Source organism: Nothobranchius furzeri, chromosome 13, assembly GCF_043380555.1.
Source record: "Nothobranchius furzeri strain GRZ-AD chromosome 13, NfurGRZ-RIMD1, whole genome shotgun sequence".
Classification (NCBI taxonomy): domain Eukaryota; kingdom Metazoa; phylum Chordata; class Actinopteri; order Cyprinodontiformes; family Nothobranchiidae; genus Nothobranchius; species Nothobranchius furzeri.
Window position 1 is genome coordinate 53,633,092 of NC_091753.1, and position 27,846 is coordinate 53,660,937.

General features: G+C 43.5%; 1 protein-coding gene across 10 annotated transcripts in view; it reads left to right on the plus strand.

Moving 5' to 3' along the window:
- robo2 (roundabout, axon guidance receptor, homolog 2 (Drosophila)) overlaps nt 1-27,846 on the plus strand; it is a 422,481-nt gene that overhangs the window by 169,606 nt on the left and 225,029 nt on the right. Inside the window, exon 1 of one of the 10 annotated variants that reach the window (XM_054742451.2) lies at nt 20,363-20,644. The exons of the other annotated variants lie outside the window; for them this stretch is intronic. Coding sequence (XP_054598426.1) covers nt 20,590-20,644 — 55 coding nt within the window. The 5' untranslated portion in view covers nt 20,363-20,589. Of the gene's footprint in view, nt 1-20,362; nt 20,645-27,846 lie in introns of those variants that run through there. 10 annotated transcript variants of the gene reach the window in all.

A 27,846-nucleotide genomic window follows, 5' to 3' on the forward strand; every position in this document is an offset into this window, starting at 1 on the left:
TCCGTGCTTAGACTATAGGCCTTTAATGGATCTGTTGGGACAGAGAGAGAGTGCTTCTTCAGCTCTCTTTAAAGGAACAAATTGAACAGGTTTCCCAGTCTGGCTCTATAATGAGGGCCTCTCGTCCCACTGCCACCACCTATACGCTCATCCCACAGTCCATTGTTCACATACAGTTAGGGTCAGAGACGCAGAGAGGTAATTGTATCACTCTGCCCGCCAATGGTTTTTATTTTGTCGCAGGGACCTGATCTTTATTGGGTGCAGGCCATCCCTCAGGTTGTAAAATCCATGGTGCCCCTCCTCCCTTACCTAGGGACAGGACTGCTGCCTGCAAGTGATCAATATGCCACTGTCATTAACTGGATTTGTTGCTGTGGTGCTTTCTTATGGGCCAGCAATTAGAGTGTGAAGTGGCAAGGCCAGGGTACGGGGCTGGGGCCGAGTGAGGATTGGCCCCGGAGGGATTGAAATGTCAGGGGCAGTCTGGTTTATAAACACCTGGAGGGACTGGGATCCACTCTGGCTGCCCTGTTTGAGAAGGTGGTTGTCCCAGATTTAGGGGTGATATTAGTTATGGCTCCAAATGGATGTGCAAATAAACGCTGTTGTCCAGAGCTCACTTAGAAACAGTTGTTCTTGCTTTTGTTAAATCAAGTGTGAACTGTTATTGTAATTCAAATGCAGATCATCCAAAAGTCTGCAGCAAGATTTTTAATAGGGAAAAAGAAATGGGAGCACTTGATGCATTTCCTGGGTCCTTTTCATTGACTTCCGGTCCACTATGTTGATGTTGATTACGTCTTCAAGACATTGCATGGCAGTGCTCCTCCTTGCCTAGCGACACAACTTCACAGACATGTCCCATCACGATCACTTCGCTCGACTAAGTTGGACTTATTCACTGTCCTTCGCACTAAGTGCAACTCAGTGAGTGATGGGACCTTTTCAGTGTCAGCTCCAATGCTCTGAAATGTTATGCTATGTTCAGCTCTTTGGATCACCTTGTTGTGTCCTTGGGCAAGACACTTAACCCGCCTTGCTTACTATTGGTGGTTGGAGGGGCCGGTGGCACCATTAGGCAGTCTCACTCTGTCAGTGCGCACCAGAGTAGCTGTGGCCACAATGTGTCTCATCATCACCAGCAGGTGAATGTGTGTGTGAATGGGTGAATGACTGATTATGTTGTGAAGCACCTTTTGGGTTGTAGAACCCTAAGAAGGTGCTATGCAAATACAGGCTATTTTACATTTGTCAGTTTTAAAAGTTGATTGCTTGGTTGACTGATTGATGATTGATTGATTGATTGAGACATTTAACAAACACAAGAACTTACCTACCTTTCATGGTTGATTGAGAAGAGGTATACTCCATAAAGCTGAGTTGCGTATTTCATGTTTAACTAGGGATGCTCGATATAGGCTTTTTTACCGATATTTGATGTACCGATATTGTCTGACTCTTAATTTCTAATATCAATATAAACCGATACGGATATATGCTTTCCCCCCAAAAAAGAAAACTAAAACATTAAAGGCCACTAACATCACATGTCTGCTATCATGACTCCTTAAATTTTAAACATTTTCTGTGCAAAATGACAATTACTTCCATTTAAGTAATTGGAAAAGTGTCAACAGCAGCTGAATCTCATTCTTCCTTAGTTCAACACTAAGATGTGTTTAGTAATGTTTATTTTTCGTATTCTGTATATTGTAGTTAAAGTGATAAAACATTTATAAAGATCTTCAGATAAGAAAGCAAGCCTTGGGTGAAGATTGTTTTGTTTTAGTCGTTTGTTTGCTGTCTAGCTACACGTAGCTACGCACTGGGTGGGCAGCGTATGTTCACTACACAGGGCAAATTTCTACTTGACAGGCTGTGCCAAATAAACTAAAGTATCTCAAACTCTAGACCTCCGATCTGTTATATTTTGACATTTTCAGAGAGAGAAGTAGCTGAATAATTTTTTTGTTTTTTTTAACCGTGTCCTGTCTGGCTGTGAAACAAGCAGAATTGATGTCTGAATGCTGGTAACAAGCCTTATGGTGGAGCATCAAAGCGTCTGCTTTTAATGTCACGCCTGATACTTAAAACCTTATTGTTATTGTTTTTGAATGCTTTGTAATTCCGACCAGACACGGAGACAGAGGTGAAAGAGAAAGGAAAAGACAAAAGGTGGGGGGGGGGGGGTCTCTTTAATGGCTCTGAATCCAACATGCGTGGAGTCATTAGAGGTGTTCCCCAAGGCTCTTCACTTGGGCCGTTATTATTTTCAATTTTTTATTAATGATTTACCACGGTGCTGCAGTTCCTGTTCTGTTCAGTTATATGCAGATGACACGGTCTTATACTGTTCTAAGTCATGTAAATCCGAAATACAAGAAGCTCTTCAGCCTAATTTTTACGAGGTGCAGCTCTGGCTAGCTCAGAATAAACTTCTTTTAAATAAATCTAAGACTTACTCCATGCTGTTTCATAGATGTAGTACTTTATCTGATATTGACAGGACTCTTAATCTTTATTTTTTGGATTCCTCTCCGGTACATTCTTCTGTAAAAATGAAATATTTAGGAGTCTGGCTGGAGCCAGAGCTGTCTTTAAAATTTCACATTCACATGACATGTCTTAAGGTCACACGATGTTTACGTATCCTTTACAACTCAACAAATTGCTTTGAACCTATTGTACCCAAGCGCATTGTCACTCAGCTTCTGTTGCCAATTATTGATTATTCTGATATTTTGTACCAAAACTCAACATTTTCTAGCCTGCGGTCTCTAGATGTCGTCTACAACAGTTTGTGTCGTTTCATTTTGCGGTGTACTTTTAACACTCATCATTGTTATATGTATGGACTTCTTGGTTGGCTGCCTTTAAAAGCTAGACGACAATTTCATTGGCTGATATTTATGTTTAAGTGCATTTATTTTGATTTTCCACTTTATCTGAAAACTCTTTTGGTTCCCATTGATTCCTTGTATTCTACCCGTTTAACTACTTTTCCATCATTTGTTGTTCCTCATTTTAAAAAGGAGGTGGGTAGACTCGCCTTTTGTGTTAAAGCTCCTCAGGACTGGAATAAATTACCCACTGAATTAAGATCTATCTCTTCAATTCGCCAATTTTCCCGCGCTGTTTATGCTTATGTAAAGCCGAGCTGTAGTTGCATTGTTTAATCTTTGTTATAATGATTTTGTGCATTCGCTGGCTAAAATGCTGTTTTTTGTTGCCAGTCTTTGTATTCAACTGGGATATTACTCCACTTTAGGTTTAAATACGATGTAATATTTTGCCCATATTTCTTTTTGAGTGCCTCACAGCAGTTTTATTTAATTTAATTGTGTATATAGGTATTTATATACATATGTACATGTGTGGGTATCTATGTATCCATGCATATGTGTATATATTTGTGTGTGTGGATGTGGATGGAAGCTATTTACGTGTGTAAATACATATTTATACATATCGTTATTTTTACAATTATTATTTATTTACTTTCCTTCTTTTTTCTTTTTTAAATCTGTTATAACTTTCTAACTCTGCCACCTTATTTGTTATCGGTTGTGTTGTAGGAGGACCTGCTCAAAAACATAAGTTAAATAAATAAATAATAAATAAACATATATATATATATATATATATATATATATATATATATATATATATATTCTGATATTACATTGTAATGCAGATATTGGCCTATTTTAATGTTACGCTGAATGGTATCGGTAACCCTAACCCTAATTCTAAACAGAAATATCTGAAATTGCTAGTTTTTTCCACGAATAAGTAAAAACAAGTGTTATAAGCCAATTATGGACTTGTTTTATTTGTACCATTGTACCATTTATGCTCATTTGAGTGTGTCAGACAATTGCTCAGTCCAGACTGATGATATTGAAGCATTTATGGCAGCTGAGTTGGCCAGAGGCGCTAATGTCTGGATGTTTTTGCCCCGACCAAAGGGTCATGTGTCCCCTGGTCAAGCACAGGGGACGGAGCGCCCTAATGTGTCATTTGGGATCGACTCTGACCTCAGGCTCTAAATCACTTTCCATTTTGGGGGGACAATTAAGTTTGAACCACTGATGTGTGCAGCCATCAATTGATTCTCTGGATGGTACTCAACACACAAGGGGTGGAGCGAATTGTGGAAGAGGAAGCCCACTTTTGGAATCAGTTTAGTTTGTTTTATTTACATGAGCTCTACGATGAGTGACCTAAAGGCATACCACTGAGCAGCAGCCCTATTTAGCATCTGCAACAGGAAGCAGCGATCATTCAACAAGCTTCAGTTTATGAAATGTTCATCCACTTTAGAGGAGGGGGGAGAATGGCCTGAAAGTAGAAAATAAATAAATGTACAGCTGTAAAATGCTAAATAAAGCATAATGAAAGGGAATATGCTTTATTTGAAGCTTTGATAAATGAAGGGACAAAAAGACTTGTGAAACCTTTTATCTGGTAAAAGAACCCATATCATCGCATCAGTCCTCCATCACAGACCTGTGAGTCGTCACTTCTAGTAAAGTAAGCTCCGAGGAATGCAGTCATGTCAGTCTTTTTGAAAAACTGGATTAAATCACAGAAAAAGGATTAATTCTGGACCTGCAGAGGGCCAATTGAGCATGCACCTAATAAAATGTTTAACTAACACAAATCTGGTCTTTTTGATCTTAATACATTTATTTAATGGGTTCAATCATTTAGAATAAACTATGAACGAATGAACCATGGTCTTAAGTCAGAAGACTAGAATGCCTTCTCCAGGCCAGGGATGAGGTCCTTCCTCAAATGGAGGAGTTTAAGTATTTCGGGGTCTTGTTCACTAGTGACGGAAAGATGGAGCGCAATATCGACAGGCGGATAGGTGCATCTGCAGTGATGTGGGCGTTGTACCTGTCTGTCGTGGTGAAGAGCGAGCTGAGCCGGAAGACAAAGCTCTCGATTTATCAGTCGACCTAACCCTCACCTATGGTCACACGCTTAGGGTAGTGACCAAGAGAACAAGATTGCGGATGCAAGCGGCCAAAATGAGTTTTTGGGGCGACGGTGGCACAGGAGTTAAGTGCTCGCCCCGTAATCGGGTGGTTGCAGGTTCGAGCCCCGCTCAGTCTGTTGCTGTTGTTGTGTCCTTGGGCAAGACACTTAACCCACGTTGCCTGCTGGTGGTGGTCGGAGGGACCGGTGGCGCCAGTGCTCGGCAGCCTCGCCTCTGTCAGTGCGCCCCAGGGCAGCTGTGGCTACATTGTAGCTCATCCCCACCAGTGTGTGAATGTGTGTGTGAATGGGTGAATGACTGATTGTGTTGTAAAGTGCCTTGGGGGGTTCCAGGACTCTAGAAGGCGCTATATCAAATACAGGCCATTTACCATTTACCATTTCTCCGCTGGGTGGCTGGGCTCTCCCTTAGAGATAGGGTGAGAAGCTCAGTCATCCGGGAGGGGCTCGGAGTAGACCCGCTGCCCATTACACCTCAAGAGGAGCCAGTTGATGTGGCTCGCGTATCTAGGAAGGAGGCCTCCCTGGTGAGGATTTCTGGGCACGTCCAACCAGGAGGAGACCCCGGAGGTTAAACCACCAAATGGTTTCCAAGCCCGGCTGTGTCTCCAGCTCACTGCTTCCCAGGAGACGGGTCACATGTGGATAAAATATTTCACACACCAATGTGTAACAACTAGTGGGATTTTAACTTTGTCTTTAACCCAAAGGAAGACCCAGGACACACTGGGGGGACTGTGTCTCTCGGCTGGCCGGGGAACACCTCAGGATTCCCCTGGAGGAGCCGGCCCATGTGGCTGGGCGTCTCTGCTTAGGCTGCTTCCCCCGCATCCAAACCCCAGATAAGTGGATGTGGATGGAAGCTGCAGATAGCTGGTTGGATGGATATGTTTTAGGGCTGCAGCTATCGAATATTTTAGTATTCGATATTCTCCAGCGATTAACCGAATACTCTGTTTGACGACGTTTCAAGTGAAGCGTGATTATTGTATGCTGCTAAATATATAAAACTAAAACAATTTGTAATGAATTGGTGTTGTCTAGTTTCCTCCTTCTCAGCTGATATTTATAGGTAATAAATCATTAATGGAACAAAACTTTATTTATATTTCATTCACATATTTGGTTTAACATCACTCATTCTTGTCTAAACGTATCTAAATGAATTCACATGCGATCAATAGAATTGAATTATTTCACTGACATGTTCAGGAGTAAGCTACTGAAAATGCCACTAACATTTTATACTGGTAACAATGTAATGGTGGCATGTCTATTCCATTTTGTATGGGTTGGCAACATAATCCAGTCTAAATTGTGTTCAAAAACAGAAGCATTGGTGAATAAATGCTACAACGGCTTGCCATGAACCTGCAGTGGTGTGTGGAGCAGACTCGAGTCACTGACTCTCAGCAGCAACAGCCTGACTCCAGGTAGCAGCTGCAGCAGTTCTGCTCCATGCTGCTGCAGCTGCAGACCTCCACACATTAATGGGATGGTCGGGATTTTTCTTCCACTTGTGCAGTTTGACCATTCACAACCATCATGTTTTTTCTGAACTCCACTTGATCGTGAGCGTGCTAAGTGCTAGCTTAGCATTAGCTAATCTGCCCATAGTTTAACTCTTGATCCCAAACTTTAGACCATTTCAGCCTTTTACAATAGTTTCTGTCTTTGCTGGTCTCTATTTTCCTCCACAGCACCTAGATGGCCACGTTGTGCGCCAGTAAAATGTGTTCAGACCGTGGTGCACACATTTAACGAAGCTTGGAATCAGTAAAAAGAAATGAATCGAGGAATTTAATTAATCGAATCGTTCGAATCATTGGATGATTTGTTTCGGCCTTAATGTGTTTTCAGCAAAACTGATTTGCATGATCTAAAAGCTTGGAAGTTTTCAGTCCTGCCTCCGTAACAAACGTCGTGATTTCATCGTTTTTGTGTGAACCTCCTGACGGATCTGCAGACAATAATGAAACCACGATGTCTTTAAAGGCTCTGCCTCTTTAACACAGCTAATTAAACCCGTTATCGTAGTCTAATTACTCGGGTAAATTACTATGACGAGTGCATTCATGGTAGGACATGTTTCATAAAGTTTTTCAATATCTTTCACAAACGGACTAACAACATTGGCATGTGGCTAAGTGTTATCAATATTAGAAACTCTACTGATTGATTTCAACTTTGTGAAGGAATTTGAACGTTCCTCTGGTTGAACCCATATTTGTTTGAGATAATGATTTCCTCTGTAATGAAGCACGCACGTGCAAGTACATTTACATTTACATTTAATGGAGACATTTAACGAAAATGTAAATTTAAACTCTGTAATCATTAGTGAAGTCTCCCAAGTCATTCCGTGATGGTTAGTGAATATCCATGGCTTTTATGTGGGCCGTGTCTTCCAAATCTTTAAGACATTTGGCGATTTTTATAAATAAACAATCTTGATGGCTCAAAAATATCCATTTATTTAATATAACTTGTGCATTTGAGACCAGCTGTGCTGTTATTTTTGCAGATTTCCCTGCAGGGAGATGAAAGCAAACAACTTTTCATTGTAACAGAGACAGATGTTTATAGGATTGACAACAGCAGGCTTCCTCATAGCCCACATGAAAGCCGCCTGATTAGTTTTCATTGTCTGGTCAGTGGTGCGGAGGAAATGGATTTATAATCAGAGGAAAGTTTGAATGTTCAGCTAATTGGTGTCTATAGTTGTGTTTTTTAGCTGCAAAGGGGAAGAACGATGTCCTAACTGGTTCCTGTGACTCATCAGGGCTCAAGTTTTCACCTTTAGCTCATTAGCAGCTGCTGCCCATCGCTCCACACACCAAACTGTTTACCCTGTCCTGTCATGACGAAGACTAGCACCGAGTTATCAGGTCCTTCGCTATGTGGGGGGATTGGCAGTCTTGACGAGTTTCCAAAGACGCAGATTAAACAGCTAGGTTCAGGGGGGAAAAGTAGGCCAGCTAATTAGCAGCACCCTCTCAGGACCCGGCGAGCGGGCTGTTTTTCACCTTGACAGGAAAATTCCACAAATGACAGGAATGCGGCGGAGGAGCCAGAGCTGTGGTATCTAATAAGAGTGGGAGGAAAAGAGAAGATTAGTCAGGATGGAGAACGTGGAAGAGGGCGGGAGACCTGATCCGTTTACCCGTAAACCGTCGGGATGTCGGTGTAATTAGCCGGTTCTGTTTTGGCGTGAGGACCTTTTTAAAGCAACCAATTGGGGTAAAAGGCAGGTGTGACCACTTAAAAGAGAGTTCATATCTTTTAAAGCAGCATGCTGTCATAAGGTTATGAATTACATGTTTGTAGATGGCTCTTCAATGTGACGAGGGAAAGAGAGAAATTAGCCGAGTGTGCAGCTAACGCTCAGCCTTAAAAAATTCTAGTTGTAATAATCTGAAAGTAGTTCATGAAAATGCCATTTTTTAAATCTTTATTCTGCAAATAATTTTTCATGAGATGGAAATATGATCGAAAGTGAAAATACGCTGATGCACTTGAGCTACAGCTAGTCATCAAAGGGTATTTTTACTGTAAATAACAAATTAAATCTATGTTATTTGCTATTTAATACAAAATTGATCGAATAGATGATATTTAAAATATCAAACAATTGCTTTCATAATCCTAGAGGTTCACGTCTTTTCTATCAGAAGCTAATGCAGGAGTTGGGTGTAGTTCACTGTTTTCATGTTCAGTCTGCATGAAAAACTCAAAATGGCCGATAATAATCAGAAATTATATTTAAATAAAGGTTTTTTGGTGTTCCACGCCGTTACATTTTGAAGACGAACGGCGCTGTTGGCACATACTTTGATTTGCTTAATTTTATCAGTGATTTTTTTTTATTCCTTTCATTTTCTCTCTTCACCTTCCTGCTGTGTGTTCAAAATAAAATTCTAAAAGAAAGGCATTCAAACACATTCCCGTTAAGGGCTCGTTACATTTCTGTAGAAACCAGTTTCACAAGATCTGAACTGATGCCTTAATTGAAATTCTTTCTTTTTACAAATCTGATAGTTAGAATAAAAAGAATATACCTCAAACTTCATAGAAACCACTTAATCAAGAGTTAAGCCTGATTTATACTTCTCCGTCAGCTCTGCGAGGGAGAGACGCACATGCATTGACAGAGACATTTTGCTTTCAGACCAAACAATTCCCCACCCAGGGCAGCAGGGGGCGTAGTGCTATTCTGAGGTATCCTACCACCTTTACAGTCACATATCCAGTCCACGATAGTGCATTTACTATTGTGTTTACATTGTTTTAATATATTTCAGAGACTCAAAGTTTGACCCTTATTTCCCTCCACCTCTCCATGCGGTTGCCACCTCTAAACCCACGTTTCTCGTCTTTAACGTCCACCAATAAAACCCTTGCTGCATATCTTTGTACTCCTTCAGTCACGGGTGAATAAACGTTCATGTTTTCAGACTTTTTCCGTGATGCGTTCTTCAATCTGTTCTATAGTTGCCGCTCAGTGTCTTTTTATTTTTGAAGTGGCAAAGACGGTGCTGTTGACGAACGACAACAGGAAGCAGCGTCCTGACCAATCCCAAGCTTGCGGTCTCAGACTCTTTCGACGGATAGTTATAATTTGGGGCATGTCTCCATCTTCTTCCGTAAGCCCTTCAGAGGGCTCTTGTGTCGACACATGATGGCGTTGCAGGTGTCCGTCCCGGCGCAGACGGGTTAGGCTTGAGGCACGCCATCGAGCTGTCGCCAGAGCAAAACGGGTTCATGAGGAAGTTTTCAGCTACAAAAATCCACGTTGATAAGAATCAACTTCTGAGCTAGTAAACTCTTTGAACCTGCAAAAATGACTCTCACAGAAGCTTCAGATAGACGAGGAAGTGATCTGGGAGGGAAAGAGATCACAACAAAAGGAGTTTTACCTCTAGATGTTTCTCAACTGTTGCATTCGGAATCACACTTAAAACCAGAGGCGCCCCTAGAAAATATCTGTGGGGGGCAAACAGGGCCAGAGAAAGTTTGGGGGCGCACACTAAAGTAGCCATCTGGGAGAGTTTAGATTGTTTAAAACGGTTATGTGAAACTCTATTTCCAAATGCTTTTAGAATATTTGAACAGTTTAATTTGCTTGTTGCTTACAGATATCCACAAAAACGATGGAGGTTTAAACTTTTGTTTTAAAAATGGTGAGAAGCACCGACATATACACATTATACATTTTTAATATTTACTCATCAGTAAAACATGTTTATATTGGGTTTGATTGGATATTTATTCATGTCTTGATTGAAAAAGACGAACTTAAGGTGTGTGTGAACATTAATGTGATTTATTAAAGAGGAATTCACCCCTCACCAGAGTCTTACTCCACTCCCACTTCCTGTTTGAAAAATGCACCAAATGCTGTTGCCTGGCAAACTGAGAGGGCGGAGTCACTAACAAATACACACAAACAGGTTCACAATGACATTGTGACATCATAATGTATCAACTAATGTCACTGTGTACCTCTTAGCCAATAGCGATGGCAGATTTAAATTCAAATGCAGTGCAGAGTTTTTACTTGACACCGGCACAACCCTGACAGTTTTAGGCAGAAGATTTAAATTTGAACTAAGACGCACTAAAGTGCCAAATTATTGACTACACATGTCTGCAGCACGATTAGACACACATTTATATAGTTTATTAGAAAAATAAGTTAATTGGGGGCGACTTGCTCTCTAAAGACCACTGGTATTTCCTGGGGGGGGGGGGGGGGGGGGGGGGCAGTAGGGTGGCCCTGGTATTTTGGGACACCACTCCTTAAAACCCCTAAAAACAAGCTAAATTAGCATTTCATTCTGTATAGAGCTGCACTATTATAGAGGTCATCTCAGAAAACAAACATAAATGACGTGATTGTTTAGCAGCAGTTTTTTACTAAGACACCAATAAAAAGACTGATGTAAATGTGTAGCATTAAGAAATCCTGCATTAAAACACATTCTGCACTTCTGTGAAGACGCGGCTAATTTGCCTAATCTTCCCCATACAATAAAACCTTTGTGGACATAAAACCGACCAGGATTCAAACACTTTATTACCTTGTTGAAGAAAGCTAGAGTTTGTCAGCTCCTTGAGGAAAGGATTTAATTTATCCTTTTTTATTCTGTTCTTTGCTCTTCCATTGTCAAATATCTTGTGCTTTTCCCTGAGATCAGCTGAGGACAGCAGTATCGATTATGTAACATTGCAAGCAATAACTGGCTTAATCATACATCTTAATGTGCAGGAAATTCCCTAAAGACCACTTTGGTTCATCGAATGCTGTTTTCAAAGGGAGACTTGACAGTTTTGGCTTGCTTTTAGCACCCCCAGGTGTTCGTTTAGTGGAACCAAAAGCGAATCCCCTCGCTGTGCGTTCGTCTTTTTAAAATCGTCTCCCCAGCCTTCATTAGTGTCTACAGAAGTGATTCATCACTAAATTAAACAAATCAGATGTTTTCATGATCCTAAACATGTAGGAAACATGCTGGAAGCAGACTGCAGTACCAAGTGTGTCAGTTCCATTTTTTCTAAGTCCAACTGACTCACCTGGCAACTCTGAAGTTGCAAGTGGGATATTCTGGCTACAGGGGCTGGGTGGCCTTCCATCAACCCTGTAAAGGGTCATTTTAGCACACACTGGCTCAAAAAATTACTTTAAAATATGAAGAAGTTGCATAGTTTCTCTTTAAGAATGAGAAAAGAAAAATGTGAAATCATACTAAAAGTTTAATGAATGCATCATTCTGGTCTTATGAATTAGTTTCTGCATATGGGACTAAAGCCAGGTTCACACGGCACTATCATCTTGCCGATGTATGACCAGCCCCGCCCCTTCTGACCATTTTAGAATTGCACTTGATTATCATAACAGCTTTAAAGATCATCCTATCAGACAATCCTAGCATGTGTGGTGTGTTACAAGCCCTCTGGTACGCTTTGAAGTCTGTCGGAACAAACCTGGGCTTTGAAACAAGTTGGATTGACTTGGCCTGGTTTTCAGGGACTAACGAGAGTGCTGCCAGCTCACTTCCTGTTCTTCCAATGGATGCAGAGGAAGAGCCATCATTGCGTTACATATGTGGTTTATGTCCTGCTGACAGAAGCCTCACCACACTGAGCTCAGGAGTTGGATCCATCATTCTCTCTCTCTCTCTCTCTCTCTCTCTCTCTCTCTCTCTCTCTCTCTCTCTCTCCCTCTTCCCCTCGCCCCTCCGTGGGAGTATCAGAGTGTACAGATTCCAGCCTGTGTCCCGCTGGCATCTATTTGGTGTTATATTATCCTAAATAAACCAAAATCTGTTGTTTTACGTCTCAAGAATCATGGGTTCTAGTAAACGTCTGACTGTTCTATGTCTAATATTAAAGCCACGGCCTTCATAAACACAACCAGAGGCTTCAGTAGGAGTATATCTGCGTTTTCCTCCCTTTTTTGTTGCTGTACAGATCATGTTCACTGCTGAGGCGAGTGGTTTTGCATTGTTGGGCCATACATCACGCTGAAAGGCTTGTCACCTTCTCAGTATAATGTGATGCTGGCTTATGTGTATTAAAGAGTTGAAGGAAACTGAGATATCGTATAAATCTGTGAACTCTTAGTCTTGCTGAAACTTATCTGTAAAACTTGCTCAAGAAGAAAGTGATAATTCAGGGAATGTCGGCGCTTTGCTGTAATGTTTTAAGAGTTATGATGGTGGTGTTTGGTGCTGCGTGGAGTGTGTGTGTGTGTGTGTGTGTGTCTGTCACATAGAAACGTGTCAAGTGTGTGTGTGTGTGTGTGTGTGTGTGTGTGTGTGTGCACCCGTGTGGGGGTTATTGCCCAGGCTAGTGCAGAGCAAAGCACAGCTTAATATCTATGTTTGACATGGAGGCCCATTAATAAGGGCCTGATCCGAGCCCCAGTGACAGGACTGCTGACAGAGGAGGATCATGGGGAAGAATCATGCCCTGCTGAGGGGGCCCGGGCTGCAGGTAGACCCACTCTGCCTTCCCCAGGTGTCATTACGGATGCTAGAGAGGAAGTGGGAGAGGGAGGGCCAATACTGACATCTACATTAATCACCCCACCGCACATCACACACCTCCTCCCCCCGCCTCCAGCTCCTAATCATCCCCACACAGAGACCCAAACTCAGTAAGGGGATATTCAGCCATGAAAGATATCCAGCTAAGAGCTCCCTAAATACCACTCTGATCTGATCATGAGTGATGTTGCTACCTGAACCTCTGACCCGCCACACAATTAAAAACACTTTTCTCCTGGTCCCTCAGACCCACAAGAGAGGCTGTTCTGCTGAAACTACATGTTTTGTAACTGTCTGCCTTTGGTTCATAGTTTGCATCTGTGGTTACATGCAATTAAAACACTACAAATGCCTCCACTGTCCAGAAAATCCCCCAGTGTGCTGCTGCTGCTGCTGCTGCTGTACACACTCCTGATTGTCTCATAGATATCAAAATATACACCTGGGAATCCCCTATCGATCCTCGACTGCTTTTATCCTCACCAAGAGCAGAGCTGCATGTCTTTTTGTTCAGTGTTTCTCTGTGAGAGGAGACAATCTATGGCACCTTTAATTTTGTGAGAAGAAAAAAAAAACCTTATTTGCTTGTTTAAGGTGCAGCTCTTAGTGTTCTAGAGCTACGGTTGGTTTAGTGTTACTTGAGCAGATGTAGATGAGAACATATGTGGGTCAGCTTGTAGTGAATGACCCAGGCTGTGATCCTTCAGTGAGCAGATGTTGGGGTGACAATGGAAAAGAGTGGAATTAATTGTTTTATTAGATTAAAAACACAAATGAAAAATAATGTTGCAGTTCTAGTGCTTGGTTACTTTAGGTTTGTGCAAATTGTTCATTTTACCGTCTGTTAATGGGACTTTCTCTGCCGTGTGAAAAAATAAAAGTCATCGTCGTCGTCTTCCTCCGCTTATCCGGGTCCGGGTCGCGGGGGCAGCATCCTAACTAGGGAGCTCCAGACCGTCCTCTCCCCGGCCACCTCCACCAGCTCCTCCGGCAGGACCCCAAGGCGTTCCCGGACCAGATTGGAGATGTAACCTCTCCAACGTGTCCTGGGTCGACCCGGGGGCCTCCTGCCGGCAGGACATACCCGAAACACCTCCCTGGGGAGGCGTCCAGGAGGCTTCCTGACCAGATGCCCAAACCACCTCAACTGACTCCTTTCAATCCGGAGAAGCAGCGGTTCTACTCCGAGTCCCTCCCGAATTTCTGAGCTCCTCACCCTATCTCTAAGGCTGAGCCCGGCCACCCTACGGAGGAAACTCATTTCGGCCGCTTGTATCCGCGATCTCGTTCTTTCGGTCATTACCCAAAGCTCATGGCCATAGGTGAGGATTGGGATGTAGATCGACCGGTAAATCAAGAGTCTGGCTTTCTGGCTCAGCTCCCTCTTCACCACGACAGATCGGCTCAGCGTCCGCATCACTGCAGACGCCGAACCAATCCGCCTGTCGATCTCCCGATCCCTCCTACCCTCACTCGTGAACAAGACCCCGAGATACTTAAACTCCTCCACTTGAGGTAGGACCTCTCCCCCAACCTGGAGTTTTCCCCCTTTTCCGGTCGAGAACCATGGTCTCAGATTTGGAAGTGCTGATCCTCATCCCAGCCACTTCACACTCGGCTGCAAACCTACCCAGCAAGAGCTGAAGGTCAGAGCTGGATGAAGCTAGGAGGACCACATCATCCGCAAAAAGCAGAGACGAGATTCTCCTGCCACCAAACTCGACACACTCCACACCACGGCTGCGCCTAGAAATTCTGTCCATAAAGGTAATGAACAGAACCGGTGACAAAGGGCAGCCCTGGTGGAGTCCAACCCTCACCGGGAACAGGTCCGACTTACTACCGGCTATGTGGACCAAACTCACGCTCCTCTGGTAAAGGGACTGAATGGCCCTTAACAGAAACCCACCCACCCCATACTCCTGGAGCGTCCCCCACAGGGTGCCCCTGGGGACACGGTCATAAGCCTTCTCCAAATCCACAAAACACATGTGGATTGGTTGGGCAAACTCCCATAAAAGTCATAAATAACCTTTTTTAAAGAATGAGTCATGTACATCTTACTTATGAACCAGAAAATGTGAGACTCCATAGAAATATGAAATATCAATCTGATGGATCTTTGACTATTTTAACCAGGAGATCAGAACTTTTTATTGCAGGGATTAAGCGACATTTCATATTAACTCCAAGGAAAGAGAGAGAGTCAGGTTTAAAATAGTTAAGAAATGTATTTCTACACAATTTAAACAAGACTAACTTTAACACTCTGTTCACTGATGGACTAAGGTGGAGTGAGACGTGAAATGAATGATGATGTGTGTGTGTGTGGAATGTTGTTATCAGAACCAGCGAATCCGGAGAAGCATTTAGGTCTGAGTGGGAGTGAATGTTTCACTCTAAACTTCAGTAGGAGATTTATAACACACATGGAACGCCATCTGTCGGTCTACGTACCCCAGGGGAAGCCTCCGTTAGATCCAGAATGGCGAGGTCCTCGTGGGCCCTCCTTGGTACCGAAGCCGGTAGAAAAGCAGTGGTGCCGACCAAACTAGTCTTGGAAGACTTCCAGGTCACAACAGGTTATCACTGGCGTCTCTGAGACCCTGAAGGGGTCGTGAGGTTCAGTTGGGGTGACGGTGGCACAGGAGTTAAGTGCCCGCCCCGTAATCAGAAGGTTGCAGGTTCGAGCCCTCTCAGTTTGTCGCTTTTGTTGTGTCCTTGGGCAAGACACTTAACCCACGTTGCCTGCTGGTGGTGGTCAGGGGGACCGGTGGCGCCAGTGCTCGGCAGCCTCGCCTCTGTCAGTGCGCCCCAGGGCAGCTGTGGCTACATCGTAGCTCATCCCCACCAGTGTGTGAATGTGTGTGTGAATGGGTGAATGACTGATTGTGTTGTAAAGCACCTTGAGGGGCTCCAGGACTCAAGAAGGCGCTATATCAAATACAGGCCATTTACCATTTTATTCTGAAGGAACCGTTGCGGTCAAGTGTAACTTACAACAGATTTTATCCAGCTTGTCGAGGTTCTTTATGGCTGAAGAGGAAGTCCGGATGGCCGGTCCGAGACTACTCTAGAACGCTTGAACTAAAGAAAAGGTGGCGTGGGATAGTTTTTAAAATTGTCATATTTTGGTTTACTGGCGAATCAGAATTTGACATGCTAAAGAGGGTTTATACAAACACCTCAGAAAATCACGCCTAGCGCCAGAAACGGACGTTCTGATTGGATCAGACAAAAGGAAATGTGTCGTGTGACTTTAGCATTACGTGTTATCAGTGTCTAGTGCAAATGTCCAAGATAATAATAACTTGTAAAGAACTACTGATCACAGGATTATAATATCAAGTAATAACATTGTCATTTCACAGATTGATTGAACATTGGGCTCACATTATTATTGGTAATTAACAAAGTTGTTGATTATGTGTTTATCAAAACAGTTCTTGTCTTCGCTGTAACAGAGGTGAAGCAGTTCAGATGAGCAGAGTGCATGAAAGACCTTGGCCACCATCTCATGTAGATTAGCCTGTCAGAGACTTTATGTCTTTGCTCGAGCAGACGCAGCAGATCATGACCTTTAGGTCAAAAACAGGACATTCATGACGCCACACTTCGGTCAATGGCTTAACGAACAGCTTTATTTCGGAGAAACAGGTTACGTCTTACATGACTGATCAGCTAGTATTAGCGCCGCCGCTGCCAAGACCAAAGCAAGTTGCTGCTATCCGAAAACAGCTCCAGGATTTCAGTGCAGTTGATCTGACGATACTTTTAAAATGTTTAATTGTTTTGGTAGCAGCGATTGTTTCGGTGATTGCTGGGTTAGAAACTTGACCAGTTTCATATTTGACATCCCTCTGCAGCCCTCTGCCGACCAAAAATAGCACTTAGCAGTTTTGTGGGGTCACCTGTTTTGCTAGAAAGAAAGAAATAAGTTAGCTTTTTTTTGTTGGCATCATGGCGGAGCCTGAAAGTAAATTTAAGAAGGAAAGTAAAGGCATGAGGTAGAATCCACGGTTGTTTTTCAAACTGTCTCCTTGTGCTATTGGACAACAAACAACATGATGCACTCACCGCTGCAGATGTCAGTTAAGCCTGATTTATGCTTCTCCGTTTGCGTCAGTGCGGAGACACGCAACGCCATTATCCGTCCTTGCGTAGGGCTCCGACAGGCACGCAAGTACGTACGGAGTCGAGCCCACTTTTTTAAACATCCGTCGAACGAGACAGATTACGCAAGCTTGTGATTGGTCAGGACGCCGCTGTTGTTTACAGCGCTGCCATTGCAAAGAGAGCCAATGATAACTAGCGGCAGACACGGAGAAGCTTGAAGAATACCTCGCGAAAAAACTCTAAAAATATGAACGTTTCATCCTCCCGTGACTGGAGGAGTGAAAAGATGCACAGCAAGCGTTTTATTTGTGGACGGAAATGACAGGAAACGTGGGTTTAGAGGTGGGGAGCGCATGAAGCGGTGGGAGAATGAGAGACAAATATGTCCGTGTTAAAAGTCTCTTATATACAAAAAACACAATATAAACACACTATCTTGGACCGATACATGACAGGATACCACAGAACAGCGCTACGCCCTCTGTTGTCCTGCCGGGCAATTGCTTTGCAACACTCTCCAGGAGACGGAGAAGTAAAAGAGCAAAACGCTTCCGTCAATCCGTGCGTGTCTGTCCCTTGCTGAGCTGACGGAGAAGCATAAACCAGGCTTTAGTGGGGCGGTCCACCATACACTGTTGAAGAAGTGGTGAATAGATTTTGTAAAGCAATGTGTTTTAGCTCTGTTGGGTGGCTAGAGCTGTGTTCAGAAACGAGAGGCGTTGCTTCCAACCATAATCACAGAAGTAGGGAGATAGGCTTAAAGGTGCCATACATATTTCCTCCTCTGGATGGCGCCACCTGAGAAAAAACTCTGGATTTCTGCTTTAATGACGTCCCACACGTTTGTCTTTACACGTTTTTCTTCATGCTCTCCGTTTATAGAATGAAACGACTTACGAAACCCCAAAAACTTCCTGCGTGACGGTAACGATGTGACCATAATCAAAGATTTGTGATGCTTTTCCAGCAGTGGAATGAAGCATAAGCTCATATCATGGTATCCATTAGTTATCGGGTCATTGCTTAGGCCCCTCTGCCTCGTTTTTCTGCCACCTCCTGAATAAACACAGCCTCCAGTTTAATTAAAATAAATCCACTTTGAGCTGATATTTAGAAACCCGGGAATATCGCCGCCTCTGCAACAGATAAAGTGATTGAGAGCGGGGAATAAAAGGCTGGGCTTGGGGGAGAATTACACTCCACTTCCTTTTTCATCAATGAGGCCTCTATTGTTTATGTCTGAAGTGGGCTTTTCTTCTTAGTAAATGACCTCTCTACAATTCTCCATTTCGCCCCCCCTTTCTTTATTTGCCTTGAACCTTCAGCAACACTGATGACACAATAAATTTCTGTTTGGCTCTTTATGTGTGCATTCATGGCTGCATGCATCTGCTAGAATCTGGGACGCCGTGGAGACGCCGAGAAGACGGCATTTGCATGCGGCTCACAAACGTATTAAAATATGAAGACAAATCGCTGCGCCTGGCCGGCTGACAGCACAGCCTGCATGGAGACGGAGAGAGGGCGAGCGAGAGGCATAGGGAGCATGCAACATGCTGCTGTTTCCCAGTCAGGCCTTCGCAGGGCAAGCTCCGACGTGCAGCTCAAACAAACAAACGGATGAAAAAAGGCAGAGCAGTCAAAGCTATTATTAAAGGTGATAGAAGTGTTTCCCTTTGCCAAAGCCAGTTTGTCACGGTGCTAGCTGCCTTAGCCGCTGACTGGGGAGGGGTTTCAAAGGTTCCCTCACAGGAAGAACTCTGGACTTTGTTGCATGTTTGATGTAAATCGTTCAATGAGAAAGCAGAGACTTTTTAGGACACGCATTTATGAGCCTGTGAAGCTAAAACGCAAATAGTCGGACTGTTCTGCTTGTGCTGCGCTCTTTATTCACTGGTAAAACATTTGTTTTTATTAGTTTAAACAATTTTGGAGGCTAAACATAAAAGTTTAGAATGTAATTTGCGAGAGATTTGACCAAGAACAACCACAAATCTCAGATTTTTCTAATTTAGAATGAATTAAATCATCTGAATCCAGAAAGTGAGAACAGAAGAAAGCCTAGTGGATGTCAGGGTGTCATATCTCCTGCTCACCATCTCAGGGGTGTGCTGTCTGTGTTCCTGTTGATGAATCAGAAGTGACGTGACCAGTTTTATGGGTTCTACCAGTAGGGGGCGCTCACAGCTCACAGCTTAAGCCTCACGTGGAGGGTTGCTGGGCAGTGGCTCACAAACCTCAGCCCAAGGTTCAAATGTGCTCAGTGTTCCAAGATGAATGAATTAATGTTACTAACTTTGGTGCATTTTTGAGTGTTTTTTCTTCACATTTTCCAAATAAATATTCAGATTTGCATGTCGTTGCATCTTAAAAGCAGGAACTTTCGTTGATTTGTGACAAAGATGACGTTTATATTCTGCTTCACCACATTCCCAACAGACAAACATCCAGTGCATTTTGTTTGTTGAGTCTGTTGATGGAGGTAATCGTTTTTATAATTTCATACACGAACAGTTATTGTTTATTTCCCTCTTTGTATCATAAAATTGTATTTCTAAGGGCGGAAGTTACATTTTCGGGTATTTTCTCTCCAATTTTATTTAGTTTGGTGCCCCAGTTTGGTGAATCTTAATAATGCGTCCAAATGTGCGCACACCTGTTTCCTGATTTAACTTCCAGCTGACCACTTACTTGGTAGACCTAACCTCTCCCCTGCCGGAGGTCTACACGGGCGGCCTCCCCGCCCCTCCTCGTTCCGGTACCGGTCCGTGTGGGGTGTGCCTCGGTGTGTTGGGCTGCGGGCTGTGCCGGTGCGCAGAGACCGTGCGCTCCTAGCGGCCGCGCTGTTCAAACCCAAACGCAGAGGAGAGGGGAGGACGTCCAACTGTAGAGTGGTTTCACGTCCACAGCGGCTCACATGGCTCGCGTGAGCGCTGCTTCCACCCTGGTGAGAATAAACCAACTTTTAGGGGGGAGCGCGTGAGAGTTAACGGCTGCTTTCCCGGTTCCCGGTTGGCTGAACTATGGAGACGTCGCTGTAAGATCTGAAAGGTGCCAGAAACACTTCTCCGGGAAAGCGGGGACCTGCAGCGGACTTTTTCTGTATGGGCTGTCCAGCAGGTCCTCTCGGGAGAGACGGCGGAGCGCGCGGGGCAGACTCCGGTAGTCCTCACAGACGCACCGAGTTTGGATTGGAGGTTGTTTTTTTTTCTGGATGTTTAAACCCCGAGCAGCTCCGGGCGACTGCTGTTTAATGGATCTTCTCCGTTTTTGGACACTGAAACTGGCTTTTGTCAGTAAGTAGGACGTCAGGACCTGTCCACCGGTCCCCTAGCGAGGACACTCAGCCCGTAATCTGGACTCACGTCTCCGCCGTGAATTAGAGGATCGCGCGCCGCCGTGGATGATTTAATATGCTACCATGGGTCCGCTAGCAGTCGTCCTTGTTGGTGGATTACTGTGCTTTCAAGTTAATGGTGAGTTTAATTCAAATAAAAAATGTCAAAGTTTATGATAAAGGGGCGTAACACCTTCCAAGAAACGCCTGATCTTCACTCATTCTACTTTTATCTTCACGGTTTTGTTAAAATATCAACAATTAGTCATAAAACTTACAATTAAACACCAACAGCCCTATTAATAAGCCTAATTTAAACCATTCAGCGTGTTTACGGTGCTTTAATGGCCCAATTCGGATGGTTGTTTGTGTTATTTTTCCTCTGATGCAACAGATGAATCATACAGAATTATTATAGGCTGATGATTAATATGGACAGAACTAGTCAAATGTACCTGTTAAATTATATTTAGAAGTCTTTGGTTGTCCGAGACGCTTTTAGTGGAGCAGACTTGTGTGAATAAATGATTCACGTTGGGGTGGGGTGCTGCAGGTTCTGGCTGATAAACAGGTGGAGAGCATTTTTGTCATTTCAGTTTTGCAAAATAAGAGAAAATGACCTAAAATTAGCTTTAAACTTCACTAAGTAATGTCTGGATCCTTATTCCGGTGCTGTGATTTGTCTTTTACATGCTTTGGTATTGGAAAATAGTATTTTTAACTGCAAATGTCAGAACCAAAGGTGCTTTTTGTTAATGAGGCTTAAAACAACAACATCTATTTCCTGGCTGATATTTAATAACGACATAAAAGCAAATCAGCTTCATTCTGATAATTGCTATAATGAATAGTGCCAAATCAGCATGATTATTATGACTTTATGAGGTTTCTATAGATTCACTACTACATAGGCACCGCTTTAATGCAGTTTTTAATTCTCATTGGCAGTCTACGTTCAGCTGGAACAATTATCATTTGGATTCATGGAACCGGTTACTAGTAGACCAAATCAAATCAAACGTGTCATTTCTGGTGAGCTGGTTTCTGTCTAGTGTTAATTATGAATGGAACAGACCCCTTCACAGTTCTTCCACGCACACACCAACCTGTACAGACAGCGAGAGGGTTGTTATGACAGAAGCAGAAAACAAAACTCTCACGCTGAGACATTAAATCATCATTTGTGCCGAAGCGATTCAAACGGCTGTTTGCTTTTGTGTTGTTTGCACAACTTGGCTGAATGCGAAGACGGCTTTTTGTTGTCGGTGAATCCAGGAGTCTTGCTAGGTCTCATTTTTCCTTTTCTTTCACCTGTCAACCCCTGCTTTTGTTCTTCACAGCTGCAAGTTTCAGTTCAGGCCTTCTGTAGTTTGCAAATCAACTCCTTCCTTTCTTTTTCTTCCTTTTACCTCCCTCCGCATCGTTTCCTCTCTTCAGCCGAACCCCACTGGTTGCTAAGCACCGGCTGCTGGCATTGCAGGCTGGCCGAAGACAGAAAAGGGTGAACGACTCCCTGAAAGCTGTAGATCTTCCCAGTCCCAGTTGTCACCCTCCTCCCTGCTCCTCTTTGCTCTCCACCTAAACTCACCCCTTCACCCAGCCTTTTAAAGAGGGAACCGGGTCTTTGGAGATGAGGAGCTGCTTCACAGAACCGCAACTGGAATCTTATCCTCTCGGTGGCACAGCCAACAAAGCCTAACCCTGTGAATGGTGCTGGTTCTGTTTTAGTGTTTACTTTATGAATAAGAGGAGGAAAAGATAGAAAAAGTTATTAGCTGGAGTTGTGGAAGCAGGGTCACGTGTTTTTATGAAGAAGTGGCGATGACGGATGTTTCTAGGAACACCACAGTTGGCAGCTGGACTTGAGCGTGTCTCACATAGTGGGCATTCACTCCCGACCTGCTGCTATTCATAGGGCTGTGATGTAGGAGGTGGTGACAATCACATCCATCCTGGGTGCTGAAGCGTGGCTCGACTTAAATCCGTCCACGAGGCCTTGGAAACGGCCGCTTGTGGACAAGCACAGAGTGTGTGATCCCAACCCGCCAGCAGGGCTTGTGGTTTCACTGTTGCTGAGTCAAGAGAAACTCTAACTCCAGTGTGTGTGTGTGTGGAGGTAGATGAAATGAGCAGAGGAGGCAGAATGAGGGTCATCAAATATAAAAACTGAGAGAAGAGTTGTAACAATGCGATCCTTGGAGGGGAAACGGCGGTGATGCTTTATAGCGAAGGGACAGAGTTCTATTGATGCTTGTGATTAAATGGGAGCGATTTAAAGCAGCGGCCCGTAATGGAAAGTAAGCCCAGATTAAATAGTCTAGGTGAGTGATGAGGAAGGCTGAGGTCATAGCCGCTGCAACGTCTCGCCCCAAATGTGATTGTTCTGCTTGAGCTGGCAGCGTTTAGGCCACGTTATTGTAATTGTGCTTCATTTGCCCGAATGGGGTTGCTGTGACGACGAACCTTCATCTGAAATCTACGGGTCGTTCCTCTCTACTGTCTCCCGTTGTCTCGTCACTGTCGAGCAAGTCGTTTCCCTCTGCCCCAACGAACGCTGCTGTTTATTCTCTGATTAGCATCAAAAATGAGTTCAGAGATTGAGGCTCGGCGGCGGTGATTATAACAGGAAGTGAGTTAGCAGGGTGACGAGGTGAGCGTAGAGAAGTTGGTGTGTATTTAAATGATCTGTGTTGCTTGATCGGGTCTGTCAGCTCCTGTGATGCTTTAACAGCAACGTTCGACCGCTCCGTGGTTTACGTTTCAGCAGCCGTCCCTCGACCCCTCCAGGAGTCAACAGAATCAACTCCGGGCTTTTCCTACTGCTGTTCAGTCAGTGGGATCATTCAGAAATGTGCAGGACCACCCAAGTTATTGCTTTTACATTTTCACTAAGCAAGCACAGGACAGAAAATGTCAGCAACAAACAATGCACATGGCTGCAGAATGAGGTGAATGTAAAAATGCCACATAATTAAACCTCACTCAGGCATGCCAGTGGCATTTACAAACAACGTGCTTCAATGCATTAAAGAAAAGTGTGAGAGGACTGAATGGAGCTGAATTAATGTTTATAAAAAATAAGATGGCTTGGGTTTTCCCTTGACTTTTGTTCTCTGGCAGAAAAATTCAGAAGAAGATTGTTTGGCTGTTTACCTCAAACTGGAACTGGAACCCCCCCAAGTGGTCCAAATGTTTCCACAGCGATGTGAGAGTTTCATTCCCACTTATCACATATGTCTTTCATCTATCTGAACTTTTATCTCGTTTGTTATTTTTGGATTCCCTCTTTTTTTTTTTTTTTTTTTACTACTTTACAGCACTTTGGTCAGCTGTCATGCTGTTTTGAAATGTGCTTCATAAATAAACCTGGTATGGTATGGCATATGCTCAATTGTTGTTGTTTCAACCAGTTTTTGAGTTCAAGTAGCAATTAATTTTTTACAAAGGTCCATGCTGATTTAGACCCCCTCGCCCCCATTAATGATTGTGTTTACTGATCTGAAACATTTAAGTGTGACCAAAAAATGTAAAAACGGGAGAAATCTGTAAGAGGGTTTGGGGTTAGCACTGAACACTCACAACTTTTCAACTCTACTTTGTTTCTCGTGTTTCTAATTAACAAAAAGCATATTTGTGAAGTATTTTGTCATCCACGAAGCTGAAATCTAAACACTAAATGCTCGCTGCGCACCTGCGTTGGCGCTGCCTGGTGGAAGTGTGAGTGGAGGCCAAGAGGTGGTGGGGGAGGGGTGACCTGATGAATCGAGCATGCTGACTGAGCTAAAGTAAGATTTAAGTTCCTTCACCTGTCTCACACACCTGCATGTGAAGAATACACACCTGTGCCTTGCCTCTGGGGCCCCGGGGCACAGATATAATCCTCTCTCTGTTCTGTCATGGCCTGTGTTTTCCCAACAGAGGCTATGAGGCAAGCCAACAGAAAATCCCAATCTAATTATTGTTTATTTCTTTTTTAATCCCTGATGAGTGTATGATAGTATAACTCCTTAGACCCTGGTAGCTTCTGCAACCCAAACGGTTTCTGTTAGCGATAACAGAGTCTGAGTGTGGATGTGATGAGCCATCTTATCTACGCATAAACTTGATAATCGTAAGTGCATGGCAAGACGACAGGAAGTGGGATAGGAACGGCGTAACACGATGGCCTTATTGGTGTTTTTTTTTTACGTTGCTGCTGTGGACAAATGTTGTCTAGGGAAGCGTCTGTTTGCAGAGTCAAGTTGCTCCCGGTTTGGCTGTCTACAAGCTGCCTTCAGATAACGTGGAAAAGACGTCAAGGTTGAATGACTCACAGAAGTACATGCCAGATAATACATGCTCATGGGCTCAAGACCACACACGCTTCTCACTGGAACACAGGGAGTGCACTTTGCCAGGTTTAACAAAACACAAGCTTTAAGATTAGTTAATTATCTTTCTCTTGCTTTTACTTTTCTTCCGTTGCGCCTTCTCTGTCGTCAGGGGTTCGCCTGACAGTTACTTGAGTCCATGGATCTCACCGGTGTCTTGAATGAGGTGAGGCCCGGTGGTAAAAATGCATGAGCTGTCTCTCTGGGTGAGATGTGTGAAGATGGACAGCTAGAGTACTACACTCGAGCATTCATCCGTCACACACAGCGGTGGCTCAACACAGCTGCGAAGCAGTTCGGAGTGGTGCAGCCACTAAATAAGTATCTTGTTCTGCCGCTTTCTTCTCCAGCTTGGTCCATAGATCACAGAGAAAACAGGAGTGCAGGTGGTACCTTTCCTTCTACAGTAACAGGATAATGAAATCCTGTTGAAGGGCATCGATGCTAGACCATGTGCTATTGATCACAAAACCAGGGTCCGAATGTGGAGTTGTGATCTAGAGTTCTTCTGAGAGGCCTGTCAACATACAGGTCCTTCTCAAAAATTAGCATATTGTGATAAAGTTCATTATTCTCTGTAATGTACTGATAAACATTAGACTTTCATGTCTATTAGATTCATTACACTCAACTGAAGTATTTCAAGCCTTTTATTCTTTCTAATATTGATGATTTTGGCGTACAGCTCATGAAAACCCAAAATTCCTGTCTAAAAAAATTAGCATATTTCATCCGACCAATTAAAGAAAAGTGTTTTTAATACAAAAAAGTCAACCTTCAAATAATTATGTTCAGTTATGCACTCAATACTTGGTCTGGAATCCTTTTGCAGAAATGACTGCTTCAGTGTGGCCTGTGGCACTGCTGAGGTGTTATGGAGGCCTTAAGCTCATCCAGAGTGTTGGGTCTTGCGTCTCAACTTTCTCTTCACAATATCCCACATATGCTCTATGGGGTTCAGGTCAGGAGAGTTGGCAGGCCAATTGAGCACAGTAATACCATGGCCAGTAAACCATTTACCAGTGGTTTTGGCACTGTGAGCAGGTGCCAGGTCGTGCTGAAAAATGAAATCTTCATCTCCATAAAGCTTTTCAGCAGATGGAAGCATGAAGTGCTCCAAAATCTTCTGGTAGCTAGCTGCATTGACCCTGCCCTTGATAAAGCACAGTGGACCAACACCAGCAGCTGACATGGCCCCCCAGACTATCACTGACTGTGGGTACTTGACACTAGACTTCAGGCATTTTGACATTTCCCTCTGCCCAGTCTTCCTCCAGACATGCAAAATTAGCTTTCATCCAATTAAAGTACTTTGGACCACTGAGCAACAGTCCAGTGCTGCTTCTCTGTAGCCCAGGTCAGGCGCTTTTGCCGCTGTTTCTGGTTCAAAATTGCTTGACCTTGGGAATGCGGCACCTGTAGCCCATTTCCTGCACACGCCTGTACACGGTGGCTCTGGATGTTTCTACTGCAGACTCAGTCCACTGCTTCTGCAGGTCCCCCAAGGTCTGGAAACGGTCCTTCTCCACAATCTTCCTCAGGGTCCGGTCACCTCTTCAGGTCGTGCTGAAAAATGAAATCTTCATCTCCATAAAGCTTTTCAGCAGATGGAAGCATGAAGTGACTTTTTTTGGATTAAAAACACTTTTCTTTTATTGGTCGGATGAAATGAGCGAATTTCTTGAGATGGGAATTTTGGGTTTTCATGAGCTGTACGCCAAAATCATCAATATTAGAAACAATAAAAGGCTTGAACTACTTCAGTTGTGTGTAATGAATCTAATATATATGAAAGTCTAATGTTTATCAGTACATTACAGGAAATAATGAACTTTGTCACAATATGCTAATTTTTTTAGAAGGACCTGTATTGGTTCATGTTGAATCCATAACCGAGGTCTGCACAAAACATCCAGCTTGCTCCCACTTTAGAAATATAATTTTTGTTCCTTTTTGTGTGTTATATGATGTGTATAAGTTACACAGCTTATACTAAATTACGCTGGTTGCCAGATTAAAAAGATGTTAAGGTCTAACATTCATTAAATGTTCATTTAATATTTGACACCACTTTACGGCCCTCTAGTGGCCAAACACTGCACTCTACACGCGCGCCACAGGGGGCGGTCTTTACTTGCTTTACGTCTGTTAGCAAGCAGTTAGCTTTTTCGGTTCACCAGTTGTCAGTAAAAAGCACTAGAAGAAGAAAAAGAAGACATTTGCTTTTTTTTTTGGCATCGTGGCGGAGTCTGGAAGTAAAAGTAATAGAGTAATGTCTTTGGAGGTGAAGCAAAGAGCTAAAACCAAAGTGGACATAGACGTCTTAACTTTGTGCACTGTTCAGTGTTAAAGTCAGACACCTAAATAAAGTTAATTTAGAGTATTTATTAAGAAGATGTTATTACTGAACGTAAACATAGCACCAGGCTGCCCGAGGATCTGCCTGAGTTTAAATCAGCTTCACTAAGGACAAATATCGGTCGACGTCGATGTATAAAAACCTGTAAATATCGGCCCGATGTATCGGCCGACTGAGTCTACGCGAATTGCAGAGCAGTGATCTACTGTGATCAGTTAACGCTCACCATACGTGTCGTGTTTTGATTGTCCGCTGCTGTATCTTAATATCTGCTCTATTGACTGAGTTATGGCCACGTTTGGGGTTGGCTAGTGCTGTTATTAGTGAATCAGTGGTAGACGTACATTCACTGAGGATTGTTTCCTGAAATCTGCTTGGTTGTCATTTATATAATTTGCTAACACAAAAGACAAACAAACAAAAAGCACGACTTCTTTCCTTTAGTTGATAGTTTTTTAAATTTGTAGTTTAGCTATGTAACCCTCCCACTGTCCTAATGGGTGACCCCACAAGGAAAGTTGAGCATTGAGCAGGGTTGATGGTTTATCCCTTGGGTCCACATGGCAGGGGTGAGGAGTGAGCACCACCTCACCCCTGCCACGTGGACCTGAA